The 16,575-nt window shown below is 38.7% G+C and overlaps 1 protein-coding gene, 1 long non-coding RNA gene and 1 pseudogene across 3 annotated transcripts; 1 reads left to right on the top strand and 2 right to left on the bottom strand.

The window, feature by feature from the left end:
* Nucleotides 1-861: 861 nt before the first annotated feature.
* LOC138926476 (probable cytochrome P450 313a2) lies at nucleotides 862-1,320 on the bottom strand. The gene has a single exon (XM_070280699.1). It carries the CDS (start codon nucleotides 1,318-1,320, stop codon nucleotides 862-864), a length of 459 nt encoding a protein of 152 aa, XP_070136800.1.
* A 2,153-nt stretch (nucleotides 1,321-3,473) lies between these two features.
* The window catches only part of LOC108126468 (uncharacterized), an 89,225-nt pseudogene continuing 76,123 nt past the window's right edge, over nucleotides 3,474-16,575 (bottom strand).
* On the top strand, nucleotides 14,044-15,562 carry LOC138926606 (uncharacterized). 2 transcript variants are annotated; one of them, XR_011443183.1, is made up of 3 exons: nucleotides 14,044-14,229; nucleotides 14,754-15,087; nucleotides 15,138-15,561. It is a non-coding gene; the product is annotated as an uncharacterized lncRNA (long non-coding RNA). The 2 variants fall into 2 exon arrangements; XR_011443184.1 differs by lacking the exon at nucleotides 14,044-14,229 and adding an exon at nucleotides 14,254-14,503 and having other exon boundaries at nucleotides 15,138-15,562.

Here is a 16,575-nt window from a genome sequence, read left to right on the forward strand (position 1 = left end):
AGTTAGAGAGTTCAAATTTTACACGAGCGCTATTTTTGGCAAAATAATACGACATGCCAAATTTCGTAAGGATCGGCCGACTATATCCTATAGCTGTCATATAACTGAACAATCGGAAATGACCCAACTTTCGTGTTTTTAAAGATAGAAAGCTGGAACTTGGTACAGATTATATTCTTGGTCAGTTAATCCGATTTACCAAATTTCATAACGATCGGCCGACTATATCTTATAGCTGCCATATAACTGAACGATCGGAAATGGTTTTTGGTAGATATATCAACTTTCGTATTTTTGAAGATAGAAGTTTGGGACTTTTTTTAGATTTTGTATTGTAATAAATTGGATTATATATTCCTATTCCCATAAGGATCGGCCAACTATATCCGATGTTTGCGATATATATCCGGTTTTAACTGCAAGGGTAGCTTTTCTTTCTTGTTTTTTTCCAAATTTGTTTGTTTTACTTTTAAAGTAAAAACGGAAATGAGTAAAAGATAAATATTCTTGTTTGGTCTAATGGTTTTCTTTTTATTAGACTTGCCGAGAAGATGCTCTTTTGCTCAGCATCTCCCTTTAAGTCGATATACCTTTTAACTTTTAGGTTTTGATACATTTTTTCCAGTTTATTGTTTTCAAAATAAAGTTTTCTTATCAAACTAAGTATTCCTTCGTATAAATTGTAGTAATGGAGCTTTGCCAAGCTTCATTGATATATTATCAATAAAAACAAGGTCTTCGTAACGAAAACTAGTGTTGAGTTTGTAATTTCTGACAATCCTGGACAACGCGATCTTTAAAGATATTTGGGCGTATCTCCAGCCTGTAAAAAATGGTTAATTAATGGTGGCTAAAAACTATTTATGAAACAATCAACGAACCTATGCAGTTTCCAGTTCCTTTTGAAAAGGGTATGAAGGCGTATGGATGGCGTTGGCTAACATTATCAGGCAAAAAACGATCAGGATCGAAGGTGTCGGCATCATGGCCCCAGAGGTCTTTGTTGCGGTGTAAGTTGAATATGTCTATACTCAATATGACTCCTTTGGGAATAAAGACTCCATTTGAAAGACGAATGTCCTTCGTTGCATCTTTTACAATTATTGGGACGGCGGGAAATAGACGCAAGATTTCGTTTAAAATGCGATCTAGATATACCAACTTCTGGACATCCTGATGCTCTACTTCGAAATCTTCACCAGCCGGAAAGACTTCTTTCAGCTCTTCGAAAAGAAGTTCCTGGTACTGGGGAAACATGGCCAGGATAATGAGTGCATGATTGAGGGTCAGAGCTGTGGTCTCGAAAGCAGCTATAACCATGTTACAGCACTCTCCCTTGACTTCATCTAAAGTTATTTCGCCAATTCGATAAAGTTCCATGACTCTGTTGATGACAATTTTCGACGATAAATCCGTACTGCTTTGCGATTTTAAATTTAACTTTGAGTCAAGAATCTAGTTCAAAAATATTATATTTCGATAGTATTTGCATTGGTTTGCGTTGGTTGATTTGTTATTCAATAACTTACTTTATTCATAAAAACATCAATCTTTGAAAACGGCTGATTTCTTTTCTTTTCCACGCCAAAAATTTTACTAATTATTTTATTACGTAAAAGAGGGTAGAATGCTTTAAGAAGAATGTAAAACGTCAGCCTATAAAAAAAATTTTAATGACTTTAAATTTTGAATATGGGAAAATTTGTCTTACGAATGCCAAGACTCAATAAGCTTATTGTTTTTAAAATTTGTTTCATCTTTAACATCAGTGTCCAATAATGTTTCTAGAGTAAAATAATTATTAAGAAAGTAATTAATATATTATAATAAAACTTACGATGGGAAATACTGAATGACCACCTGTATAAATACGGCAAAAAATCGGTTTCACCTTGACCCACGAGAGTGTTCAGTTGTGTTAACAATGTTTTCGTCTCAAAATTAAAAACGGGAAGAAAACTGAGCAAAACATTTTGCTTAAAACTGGCATTCATGTGCTTCCGGCGTTTAGTATAGGGAGATTCTAAATAATTAGTTTCATAAATAAAAAAAAATTGGGAAAAAGTTATTGCGAACCTTGAAGTGATAACAATCCCGGTCCAACGATATTTTCTATAGCCTTTGCCAACCGCGAACATCTGGTAACGCATTGGGGTGCCGTTAGAAGATCTTCAGCGATCTTGGGATCTCGGGTAACTATAATTGGTTGAATACCAATCCAAGTCAAAACTGTTGATCCATACTTGTCCATATACTTGTTTCTCAGATTCATATTGACTAAATGTTAGAAAGGTTAGTTTACTGTTGAACGGTTTAAAAATATTTTGTTTACGCTTATTAATGAAATATTCTGGTGCTATGCCGAGAAAAGGCAATCCTAAAGGTCCCGGTATCTGAAGGATTAGCTTGTAATACCTTCTCCGACTCCATAAGAAATATATGAGCACTAGTACTCCGGCGAAAACCGAAATAGGATGCATGGTGCTTTATTTTAGAAGTTTGGGTAATTAAACAACTCGGATGTGTTTTGGTTACTAAGCTTCTGACAATGTTTTATTGAAGCTTTTATAAAAAAAGTACACTTATGGAGGGCCATCATGGTTTATTTGGATGCGTGACCTCCTATTTATATAAAATAAGCTTTTTATATTAATTACCCCTAACAAAATGCATAAAAATGGGGCTTTGCTACAAAAACATGAGCTATTAAAACTACAGTTGGCGGACATTCAACTCTGACTGAAAGTTATCAAATATGTTCTGATCGGAATAAAAATAAAATTATCGGTATGCCAAAGCTTAGCAAAACTAAAAACAAAAAATAAACAACAAATCAAATCACAAATAGAAAAAAACATTTAAAACGTTATGGGTAAATTAATCCAAAATTGTAGAAACAATTTTTATTGCATTATTTTGCATGAAATTTTTGAACTTTAAACTGGCTGGCTGAAGACATTTAGGGGTGAATTCTGTGTTCTCACCCTATAAGGGAAAACCCCATTTTCAAGGGATCCCATCACGAAAAAGGGACAAAAAATCTAAAAAATATGTTGTCCTAGGGTTTTGATGCAGAACGGTGGAGAATTGATGCAAAAATCGTTTAAGATACTCCGCTTGAGAATCGGATGAGAATTGGGGAAGATATATCCATCACTGTGGACCCTATAGGGGAAAACCCCATTTTCATGGGATCCTATCACGAAAAATTGACCAAAAATCTGAAAAAGATTTTGTCTCAGGATTTTGATGAAGAATGGTGGAGAATCGATCCAGAAATCGTTAAAGGTACTTCGCCTAAGAATCGGATGAGAATGGGGGAAGATATAGATATCATTGTGGACCCCATAGGGGAAAACCCCATTTCAACCCCAATTTTCCTCACTGCGTCACATATATTTTGCAAAGAAACACAGAAAAAACTTGGATATCATGTTTTAAGACCATTTTTTGAATTATTCAAATAAACTAGATTAGGTGGTCCTTCGGTTAAAGTTAAGAAGTGGAGCTTTATCCAGTTTAATTACTATATTATCGATAAAAGCTAGGTCTTCATACCGAAAACTAGTATTGAAACTGTAATTTCTGACAATCTTGGCCAAGGCGATCTTTAAAGATATTTGGGCGTATCTCCAACCTGAAAATAATTAAATATTGCTGGCTGAACATTTCATATTAAAAAAAATAACAAACCTATGCAATTTCTCTTTCCCTTTGAGTATGGTATGAAGGCGTATGGATGTCTTTGGCGAATATTATCAGGCAAAAAACGATCAGGATCAAAGGTATCGGCATCATGGCCCCAGAGGTCTCTATTGCGGTGTATGTTAAATATATCTATACACAATATTACTCCTTTAGGAATTAAGACTCCATTTGAAAGGCGAAGATCCTCCTTTGCATCTCTTATACTTATTGGGATGGGTGGAAATAGACGCAAGGTTTCGTTTAAGACGCGATCTAGATATACCAATTTCTGGACATCCTCATACTCAACTTCCAAGTCTCCACCAGCCGGAAAGATTTCTTTCAGCTCCTCGAAAAGAAGTTCCTGGTACTGGGGAAACATGGCCAGGACAATAAGTAAATGATTGAGGGTCAGAGCTGTGGTCTCGAAAGCAGCTAAAACCATGTTACATGACTCTCCCTTGACTTCATCTAAAGTTATTTCGCCATTTCGATAGAGTTCCATAACTCTGTTGATGGCAATATTCGGCGATAAATCCTTACTGCTTTCCGATTCTGAATGAAGTCTTAAGTCAATAATCTGTTTTAAAAAGATATCAATGAAGAAGATAAGAATGCAAATATGGAATAAGTCGCTGATTTTTAATTGGATTACTTACTTTATTCATCAAAACATCAATCTTTGAAAAAAGCTGAGTTGTTTTGTTTTCCACTCCAAAAATTTTACAAATTTTAGTATTGCGGAAAAGAGGCAAGAACACTTTAAGAAGGATGAAAAACGCAAGCCTATAAAAGTATGGTATTGAAAATTTTATATATGAATATGTGTATTTTTTCTTACGAATTCCAAGATTCAATAAGGGTGTTGTTTTTAAAATTTGTTTCATCTTTTACTTCAGTACCCAATGTTGTTTCTAGAATGAATGTTAAGAGTTAAGTATAAAGCCATTATACCCTGATAAAACTTACGATGAGCTATACTGAATGACCACCTGTATAAATGCGGCAAAACATCAGTTCCATTATGACCCTCGAGAGTGTCCATTTGTGTTAGCAGGTTTTTCGTCTCAGAATTAAAAATAGAAACAAAACTGAGCAATACATCTTGTTTAAAACTGGCGTTCATGTGCTTTCGTCGTTCAGTCCAGGCAGAGTCTAAATCATATCTTTCATAAATTGAAAAAATGTTTTAAAGCTTGGAACTTTTTGCTTACCTTGAAGTGTCAAAATGCCCTTTCCAAAGATACTTTCCATAGCCTTTGTTACCCGCGAGCTTCTGTTAAGGCACTGCGGTGCGGTAAGAAGATTCTCAGCAATCTTGGGATCTCGAGAAACTAAAACTGGCTGAATACCAGCCCAGGCCAAAATTGTTGAGCCATATTTCTCCATAAACTTGGTTCTGTGTTTTATATTTACTAAATGAAAGCTAGGTTTTGTTAGTGTTGGATGTATTTGGACTCATTATTTTACGCTTATTTATGGCATATTCAGGAACCGAGCCGAGAAGAGGCAGTCCTAAAGGTCCGGGTATCTGAAGCATTAACTTGTAGAACCTCCGTCGACTCCATAAGAAACAAAATAGCACCAATAATCCAGCAAAAATCAAAATAGGAGGCATGATTCTTGAATTGAGGTATTTTCTCGGTTTTGGGAATCCAACGCCTCAGATCTTTTTTGTTATACTGAGCTTCTGACATGATTTCAATCATGCTTTTATAGAAAAAGTAGATATATGTATGTATGTATAGTGGGCTATCAAGTTTTATTTTAAAAGGTTGACCTCCATATTATAATCAAATTATTTTTTTACATCAATAACTCTTAACAAAACGCAACAAAATTGTCTTGGTTTTATTAGCAAAATATAAGGTACTTAAACTGTTTATGTTACTTAAACGCTAAATAAGTTAAAGAAATTAAAGCCGAGAGTTTATAATTGTTCGAATTCAAAAGTGTTGTCATCGGAATTAAAACATCAAGGTCAGTTTAAAAAATTTGTGTTATGGCTGGAGCTCAGATAAGCTAAAGCACCGTTAAGCTTCTGTTTATAAAATAAAATTTGATGACATAATAATAGGAATATAATAATTAAGAATATTTCATTTTCATGGTTTATCTATTATCATAAAAATTTAACTATACTACTCACGCTTGCTTAAAAGCGTACTAAGATATTTTTAAGATGATTATGTGTACGATCCGGAAGCCCTAGTGTGTGCGATGAGGCTATTATATGGTATGCAGTAGCTACCATATATACATACATATGCATATATAACTATCGGTGTAAGACCTATCTAAATAAATATTTAGGCCAATCGTTAAAATTAGACCAAGGAGGAGTACCTAGGATCTTAGGTGAAAATCTAGTTGTGGCAATTTACCAAGCTTTATTCCTATATTATCGATGAAAACGAGATCTTCATACCGAAAACTTGTGCTTAACTTGTAGTTCCTGAGAATCTTGGCCAAGGCAATCTTTGCAGACATTAAGGCATATCTCCCTCCTGGAAATAAACAGATAAGCCTAAAATAATTTCGGGGTATTTTAAATATAACGAACCTATGCAATTTCTTTTTCCTTTCGAAAATGGTATGAAGGCATAAGGATGACGATCACGGACTTTCTCGGGAAGAAAGTGATCGGGATTGAAGGTGTCGGCATTAGGGCCCCATACATCCTTGTTGCGGTGAATGTTAAAGATATCTATGGTCGTTGCTACTCCAATCGGAACAATGACACCATTTGAGAGCCGAAGATCATGCTTTGCCTCTCGCATTACTACCGGAACGGGGGGTATTAGGCGGAGGGTTTCATTTACAATCCGATCCATATATACTAATTTTAAAAGGTCTTCGCTGGCCACATCGAATTCCCCAGAAGTCGGAAAGACACTCTTCAGCTCCTCGAAAGCAATGCCCTGGTACTCGGGAAATATGGCCAGGAGAATAAGAGTATGTGTGACTAAAAGAGCCGTGGTTTCTAATGAAGCAATTACCATACTATTACATTCCCCTTTTATGTGATTGTAACCTATTTGGCCGCTTTGAAATTGGTCAACCAGTCGGTTTATTACAATTGGGGAATCTGGGTCATTTGGCGAGTTTAGTTTTTGTTCAAGTACCTGGATATAAATATTGAGTAGTAACATATATGCATTAGATCTTCGTTTTAATATGATCTACTTACGTCGTTCATGAAGGCGTTAATCCTATCTAAATGCCCTACTTTGCGTCTCTTGAACCCCAATATGGTTGAAAGTATGGTGTGTCGACAAAAAGGAAGAGCTATATTCAGCATCGTAACCATCAAAAGCCTAAATATTAAAAACAAAATATTAGATTTTCCAAATATTTTTCCGGTTATGAGCTTACGATTGCCAAGATTCAATGAGCTTATTGACTTCATCTTCCTTGACTTTAGTGTCCAGTATGGTTTCTATAGTAAATGTTCAGGTTAAGGAATGTAAATATTTTAGAATGACAGACTTACGATGACTAGTTTGGAATGACCACCTTAGCAAGTGGGGCAGCACGTCCGTTCCTTTTTGGCCCACAAAACGTTCCATTATGTTAACCAATATTGTCGCCTCCGAATTGAAAATGGGTAAAAAGCTTAGAAGCACATTAGGTTTAAAAGAGGAGTTTAAATTCTTGCGATGCTGCTGCCATTCCGGTTCTAAAATGTGGCTTCTAACTATTTAGATAAGAATAGATTAATTTAAGGTACCTTTCATGGTTAACAATCCTCTTCCCGCAAAAGTATCAGAAATGGCCTTGGTTATCAGAGAGGTTCTATTAAGGCATTGTGATGATATGAGAATATCCTCGGCTATTTTTGGATCCCGAGTCAATAAAACTGGTTGTATACCCATCCAAATTAGAATAGTAGATCCGTACTTGTCCATATGTTTCGTTCTTTGAATAATTTGGACTGTATTTTTAGAGGACTTGATTAGAAATGAGTTTACGGTGATATAAGAGAGCTCACGTTTATTGATAACATATTCGGGGATTGTGCCGAGAAAAGGAATTCCCTTGGGTCCTGGTATTTCAAACATCAGTTTGTAGAACCGTCGTCGACTCCACAAAAAATGAATCCATAGTAATATTCCAGCGGCTAGCCAAAAATAAAAGGGGATCATAATATTCAAGTTCGATGGAAACGAACACTTCAAGGTATTTTTGTTTACTAAGTTGGCGCTTGAGTTACGGCTTTGGCTTTTATAGAACAGGGTGGGCTAAGCTAATAACTAACACCATAACTTACATACAACAATTTATTTAAAATGTAATTACACCTTCACCTGAGAAAAGTTTCATAATAAGTTAACAATGTACGGAACAGTCTTACAAAGGGCTTTAGCATCTGTAGTGGGTTGTTTACTTCCGAATAGTAAATGTGTGTTTCCATTTTCCATTTGGCACCTCCCCTCAGTATCGAAGCCATCCATCATCCGAACTGGGACAAAAAGCAATTAAGCTTACCAGGCTAAGGCGTTGCTTACCAGGCTAAAACCCGAACGCTTCAGACAAGAAGCTGAACCCCAACAGGTAACATTGATCGGAGCGTGTGTGGGGCAATTAAAGCCACAAAAAATGTCAGCGGCGATAAATTGTCTTTAAGTGCGTTCCCCGGAAAGTTGTCAAAAAGTGTTAGAAATTTTCACCGCCACTGCCGCAGCCACACACAAAATGGAAAAAAAACCAAAAATCGATGTGTCTCAAGGTGTTCCAAGGTGTGCCCACAAACATGACTACGGCACACGCAATCCCCCTCGGCCCCATTCGAGATGCCTTTGGAGGGGACCATAGGAGGCTCCATGTCTGGGGTTTGATAGCTCCGCGATAAGCAACATTACCGTACAATTTTCAATTAACACGAAAAGAAAAGCTTTGAGGAAGAGTGGAGAAGAGGGGATTCTCTGATAAATTCCAGGCAGCCCGGCGCTTGCGGTCACAAACTGTTTGCCGGAGCCCCAACAAATTGTCTAATCTAATGCTCGGGACGAGAGCCTCCAGCCTTTGGCATTGAGAGGAGACCACTGAGTCCTCGACCAGGTTGAATCTGATCTATGGTCGCCGTTAGTGTCGTCGGCAGTGAAAAGTTGGCGACCTGCTCAGGCAAAATATTCACAAACAAAAAAAAGAAAAGAAAACACCGGCCGGGAAAATAATCGACAAACGCCCGACAAGCCAACTGCCTGTGTAGGCTATTTATCATCTCGACTGGGACTTCGTTTTCGCCTCCAGTTCAGTACAGTGGCCGTAAAAGCTTCTTTATGACTGCTTCTGTACTATGGTCCATGGACACGGGTCCTCCTCGGCCCGTGGAAATGGAAGTCGCACCAAAAGGCACAAATCTTAAGTTTTACGTCTTGACTCAAAATGACAGCTTTTCATTTTTGCTAGAGCATTTCGGGGCTCTTAAGAAGTTTTATTATTCTGGAACAATGTTATTTTTTTTGGATAGATTGAGAAATACCTAGTACATAAAGAAAAAAAATGTCTAATTGTATGGTCTGCATTTATTTCATTTCTCTTGACCAAAACCAAATTAAAAATCGGAAAAAGTAAGATCAAGCCACGCCACTTTTCCTATTAGATGCGGCGCTTTCATCATTTTCAGTGGGCGCGTGAGGAGTTCAAAGGTGGCCCAAATGACAGCTTGGCCAAAACAATATAGCTACCGCACAGCTGCAACTGCAATTGAAAGTGCAGCTTCAATCGAGGAGATGATGATGGAGATGCCTCGATGGAAAGACACACACACGTCCGCTGGCCGTGAACTCTGCTCGCCTAACCCCTTCCTGATTTTTTTCTTGAATTTCGGTTTGCGCCTGCGGCAATTTCAGCACCTGGCGGCGAAATACATGTGTGTGCCACTTGCAGAGATCATTTTCCATTTTCTACTGCGCCGCGAATTGGTTTCCATTTGCGTAAATTGAAAATGAAGCGGAAAAAAGGATGCAGACACCTGCAAAAATTAAGCCGGAACAAAAAATTTGCGGGAAATTAGTTTGTAAACAGAAATTCCATATCACACACCCACATATGAGCACATACGACTTAGTTCGGAGGAAGGATGCGTGCTGAAGTACCCACCCAGCGGGCTACGTGGACATGGACATGCATGCGATTCCATTTTGATAATAATGCCAAATAATTATAATGATCGTGATCCCCACGATCGGGCTCAGATGGTAGATGGGCCTGGTCGATGGGAGCTCGGACCTGACCAGTGACTAAGCAATTTACCGTTTCTTTGCCGGGTATAGATTTCTGGGGCCAGACCTCGGGCACATCTTCAATGAAATTTCAGGTCAATTGTCTTGCGGCGGCTGCGTTTGCGTTTTTTGCGTGTTTTTTTGTGGTCTGGGATCCAAACTCAAAGACCGAATGTTAAGCCGAAGCTGGGACCCAGACCTAGAGCCACAACCAGACTTGAACCGCAGCCAGTTCTTGCCCAGTTCAATTGCAATTTCTATTTTCGTATTTTCGTGCTGGCGAATTCTCCGACATCTAGACAGCACTTCCCCCCGCAGCCCGATCTTGGGATTCTTCTGCCTGCGTAGGCGCTTTCACAGATTAATTGAAGTCATAAGCAATTGTAAACTTATCGCTTTTCGGTCTGCCCGATCCGTCCACTAGCTGGATAATGCCATAATGTTCCCTCTGCGGTTTCCCCATCCCCATCTCCGATATTCCATCTTGCAAGATCGTCGGACCCGACCGGCTTTATCGATTTGCAGTAGGAAAATTGCTGGTGGTGTTGGCGTTTCGTTAATTTGTTGCTATATTTGATTGTGGCACACTTTGCGCAATTATTTGATTGCGTTTCTATTAAGTCCCGATACAGTTCAAGAGTTCAACAATCAGTAGCCTCTCCAGTTGGCATCGATTATGTGGCCCGGTATCGAGGTTAACATCTTTTCATCGTTAAATAGAATGAAATTTTCGAGAATGAAGATTTGCAATACTATTATTCGTGGTTTTTATGAGTAAAAAAAACTTTGATTTGGATTGAAAAGATATACTTTCGTTTCAATTTAACATATTTGCCACTTACCAGTCATCACACAAACGCCAGGACATCCAACAGCTCCAGCGAACAAAGGCAATAATAAAGTTTCGCCATCCATGACAATGGAGGAAGCGCCAAAGGCAGCAATTATTGCGAGTGTCGGGACCGGGACTCGCGTGGAGCGAAAGGATAAAAGCCGGATGCTGAAATATGGGTAATAAATGCGCCACGGCAAGATGATACACTTATCCACACATGATGAGTTAAATGGCAAATGCTAATGGAAATATGACAAGGAAGCCGCACTTCACATCCTTCAGGCATATACATATGCAAATATAATTCTAAATGTGCGCGGAGGATGTGCGCCATGTGAATTTAGTGGATACGGAAGCTGTGCGGCAGTTAAACATGGCGTCCTGCGATTTTATTGCCGTCTTGAAAGTTTGCTTACGCTTTGCGGCATAAATGAGCCCACCGCACAGATACAGATACATTCTGAGGCAGTGGCGAAGTGGCAAGCCGCATTGAAATTCATGGAGCAAACCCCCAATCTGGGAGCTTGGAGCGTGCCCGAAGCGTTAATCTGAATCAGAGTACATATGGGCCTATATGGCTAAGGGATTTGCCCCATCCTGGAACATATGTTTGCTTGTTCTGCCCCGCTGCGACTGCTAAATTACAGACAAACAATTAAAATGTTTATGCGGCTTAAATTGAAAATTAATGGCTGCTTTGTTGCTCGTCTTTTGTGGTTTTAATTAATTTTTTGTTTTGCTGAAATTACCCACATATGTATGCAAATTATGCAGAATGTCTTGGCATGCCTGGAGAAATGTTTGCCAGTTAAGTAGGTACAGCCGAGGAATTCAGTCCGTTTCTAGTAGAGACAATCATTAGCAGATTGATAAATGGATTTTTGCCACAAATTTGACAAATTCGCTAATCAAACAGAATGCTGGCAGGACATCTTTCACTTGGAGTTCCTTCCGTCCGACAGTTGAAAGGTGTTTTTAATTACTCCGAGTAGTTGACAAAGGAACAATTAAGGTTCAACTGGGACAGCTCAGGACAGCATTTAACCGAATGGAAAAGTGCAAATATTGTCAGAACGAAAGCAGGACGGAGGGAAGGGTGACTGTGAGAGAGTGAATGTAACCCACACAGGACCAGGACATCATTAGTGCCCCCAGGAACGAGGGCTGAGGGAACGGGGATGCTCGCTGCCCGACTTTTCATCCTTCAAAGACAAAGTCAAAGACGAAGTCGACCAGGGCGTTTGTATTTAAGGAAATTGACATTTCTGGCAAACGGCTGGCGCAATGCAAACAACCGAGAGCCAGGCAAGATTTCCTAAAACTAAAATAATTTGCTAATATTTGCACAGCTACAGCGCAAAGTTGAGAATCCGCTGCCGCAGTGCGCCACATCATTAATTACTTGAGGCACAAGCTGCGAGCTGTCTTGGGAGTGGATGAAGCTCGAGCTGAGAATTGAACTGCCATGAAAAGGTTCTTAATTAATAGGAATTTTCGCAGAGGAATTTCGCAATTTTGCATTCTCCACTGCCCGTCGATTTGTATATTAGGGTAACGGTATTGAAAAGCGGTGCCACTTCTTATTGATTGATGAACGTAATCAGTTGAAGGCATTTTTTAAGTGAGTTTGGAATGCCAATATAATAGAATATATTTTATACGATAGATTATTTGAAAAATTATTATAAATAATTAATATTAAATATTATTAATTTGTTCATAAATGGACTCCTTAGCAGGATTCTCTTTTGTCGCTGCTTTATAGCTGCCTATAAAAGGTAGTACGATCTTTAAATAAAAAAAACTTTAATTTAAAATAAGCCATAATTTTTAAAAACTTATAAAGAAATAAAGAAAACTTATTAAAATTATAAGTCCTTTCGAACAACGTAACAAATAAGTAACCATAATTCATATCATTATTGCTATAAAATTTGTAGCAGACTGTTAACTAACAGAGCGCGGAATGTTAAGTACTCCAAAATAAGAGGGGTTCAAATAAGAAATATTCTTAACGAAACTCGATTCCACTCAAAGTAAGCTCACTCAACCAGAAGCCCCGCCCCTATTTGAACTTCTGTATTCTTCTTCTTCTATTTGTATCGCCTGCAGTATCTTAGTGTGTGTGAGCTCTTGTATCTGTGGGATTGAGAGCAGGGCTCTTTTTTATTTGTTAATCAAACACCCTGCTCCTCCGGCCTCTCCCCGACAATTTGCCGCCGCACGAGTGAGCGAGACGGGAAAATGGGGCTGGGAGAGGGTGGGGGAAAATAGAAATTTGTAAAGGAAACCCGGGAACAAGAGATTTTCCCAGTTGGAGACCACAAAGGCAGCGGTAAAGTGGAGCGCACGCGGCATCCAAAAAAGCATCGAGGGCATCCAACGGATACGGATGAATTATACGCTTCCATATTCTCCTCGACTAAAACATATAGTGCGGCTAATCAGGCCGACTTCTTGTCAGCTTATCACTGTTTGGATTGTTAATTTCTTTTGTGCTTCTCGAATCGGCTATAAATTTGAAGGCTATAAAAATGTATATTTTTTCCGGGAATTCAAGATGACAATCCTTATCAGCAAAGCGTTAAAAAAATGGAAGTAATTGATTATATTTCTAAAAGCGCCTACAAAGTATTATAAACATAGTCGAGAGTGACGTAACCTCTGGGAGATAATTTCGAGCGGAGCCTAGTTTTAATTTCAAAAACGAAATATTTTCGCTATTTTTGGATTGGCCTTAGAACCCCGATTGCGGCAATTAATAAATTGCTGTTTTGCCAATAAAGTAACAACCGAATCTTTCACCCTTCATTCTTCTAAAAAGCAAAGACCCCTGAACCCTTGAACCAAGATGCTGCCTCATCCAAAGATGCTTAGTTTCCCCTTTTCTTCACCATATATATTTCATCTTTTTGGGTGTAAAAAACCCGAAAAAAATTCATTTCTGTTAAAGAGTTCATCAAAGGCAAAAAAAAGGGAACAAAACCCAGAGGAAAGGGCAAGAAGTGGGCAAAAGGATGATGCTGGAGAGGGTTCAGATCAAAGATGCTCGACCATTTAGTGCCGAAATAGAAAAAGTGCCTTCACCTCTCTCGTTTTTTAGGGTAAAATCTTTGAACTCTTCTCATTAATTGCTGCTGACATGGGGCGGGGTTCATAGGTGACAAACTGGCTTTGGTCCAGTTAAGCAACTGAACTTTGGCCATCTGATGGACATTTGACCGTTACAGCTAAAGCAAAGTCCAGATTTCCATGGGAAACTTTCATAATTTGGCCAATGTTCACATAAAAAAGGTTTATAAAAAAAAAACAGGAGAAGCTTATTCATTTTATTAAAAATCAAAAAAGTATCTGTCAAGAAAAATTGGTCCACATTCACAAAAATGTAACCGACTTTTTGCGGAGTTTTACAAACAGAATATAAAATGCGAATTAGTCACGGCAACACATCAAAATTGAAAATGATAATTAATGACGCTGGTAACTATGAAATTTTTCACACTTACATGTATGTATGTACGGCAAACAGTCCAATGCACCAAAAAAAGAAATGGGGGAAAAAATCGTAGCGCATAAAATTCCAAAATCAAACGGAAATCAGGGAAAAATCTATTGAAAACAGCCCAAAAATAATTGCAAAGCGTAACGTGGTGAGTGGAGGGAATATCGAGGGGCGACTGTTGCAATTTTTGCATATGCGATGGCATGGAAAATTGCTGCGGATTTGCGAATTGCCGATGCACCCTAAAGAAAGGTGTGTTTGCTTGTGTGTGTGAAGTAACCTTTGACCCATTTCCTTGGGCCCTGCAAATATTTTCGCTTACCTTTTGCATATTCATAGACCGCCGTCTTGATTCTTTTGAATATTTCAGCGGCATTGAAAGCAAACAAATTTATTTTCTTTCGCGGAGGGGAGAGACCAAGGAAAAGCCGCGTGGCATCATTCCTTTTTTTGTTCTTGGCTCAAAGTTGACTTTATTATATTCATAAATATTTATTGACAGCTCAAGCCATACAATGGAGTATTTTGGATTTGTTTTGCTTTATATTCGAGGCAGCAGGATTTTTGCTAAATTTTCATTAAGATTATGATCGATTTTTGGCACTTTAAAAAAGATTTTTGATAAAGAAAAATAACGGATATTGGATTTGGGTTTCATGTATCACTTGAGTAAAATCCCGCCAAAAATCAAAAGAATTTTGTTACGGTCTGCTATGAAGTTATAGCACTCCAATAAAGTCGCAACAGAATAGGAAAATATCGAACTAATTGAGGGCCATTCGTTGGGACGATTGCTTGATTGAAGTCCATTTGATAAGCACCATAAAATAATAAAAGTGAGGGACTCCACTATAAGATTTCCTCCCTCTTACTCTTTTTCATCTAGAGCTAATTGAATCCGGCAAGTATCTGATGCGAAGACACTTCGAACAGGACATCTGCCTCGGATCCGAGAGATACGATTGTCATGCCCGTAAATGCTGTCACGCATAATAAGCCGTCCGGCAGCGAATTTGCGATTTCAGTTTTATGGATTTCTAATGAAAAATCACATCAGCGCGATGAGATCTTCAAGCTTCTTGGGACACACCTGGACAAACAGCAGAGCAACCCTTCGGCTGGACAAGAGTGACCCCGATGACCCGCAACGGTTTCTGCATTTGCATACATCATGAATTTTGAGGAGTTTTGTTCCGTTTTTTTGGGTGCATGATTTGTATAATTTTCCTCAAAAGAAAAACTTGAATTTTTTTGGGATAAAATCAGGGGTATTTTTAATGAAATTTCTTCCGTTCTCAGGGGCATTTGAAATATACAAAAAAAAAAAGACGTTGAAACTACCAATGCTCAGTGAACCATTTTATTTGTATTTTTTCCGTTTGACTGTCTTCCCTATGTACTTCATTTAATTAATATTACAATACCATTTTGCGAATTCTGATCCTTGAAAAATATCCTCATAATTCTTTGATTGACACTTCGCTGGCATTTCAATCAAAATTCCATTATTATTTCGTGTGTGTTTTTTTAATTGTGTCTGACAAAGTTGCGAAACAAGATGTTAACCCCGGGGGTTGACTTTCCGTTGGAGTTAGGGATGCAGCAGCATCTTGAGAAAAGATCTCGGCGATCTTTGACAGCAGCTGCTCTCGAATCTGTGACATTTGACCAGTGAAGTGGTCAAAGGGTTGACCAGCTCAAAGTTCAGCCCCAAGATGAAAGTTCAACCCCAAAGGGTTCAGCCGCAATGAGGCTGGTAAATGTAACGGAAACTGCAATGGCTTTTCCCGCTAATCAAAGCATCCATCTCTTAGTATCAAATATCTGCAGACTGCAGTTCAATTGAGTTGAGCAATCCAGTGGCATTTTTTAATTGCCTCTGGCCGGAAAAAATCATCGCAAATTGGGTTATAAAATTACAATTGCGGCCGCCGAACAACGGAGCTAAAAATGGGTTGTGGTTTTGATTTCAAAGGATGCTCGCTGAGGGATGCCCGGAGTCACCGAAATTGATACAGATCCTGCTACCCGAAGGGTTGCAACCGTGGCCGCGACAATTGAAGAGTTTCTCTGTTTGTTTCTTTTTTTAGAGCGAGTATCGCATTACCTGGCTGATTGCAATCTTTTAACCCGTATTTGTCAGCCCAGAGGCAGATCCAAACATAAAAAATGTCAAAAATGGAAGGAGAAGGGGCGCGTGCTCAGATCGGCCAGGGGCATTATCTAATTACCGCATTAGCCGCATCAGCATCGTCAGCTGCCGTGGGTGTGGACCACATTGAAAATAGTTTAAGCCCTGGCCGAACAGTCAGTCAGTCGGCTTG

This window comes from Drosophila bipectinata, chromosome 3R (genome assembly GCF_030179905.1).
Source record: "Drosophila bipectinata strain 14024-0381.07 chromosome 3R, DbipHiC1v2, whole genome shotgun sequence".
Lineage (NCBI taxonomy): Eukaryota > Metazoa > Arthropoda > Insecta > Diptera > Drosophilidae > Drosophila > Drosophila bipectinata.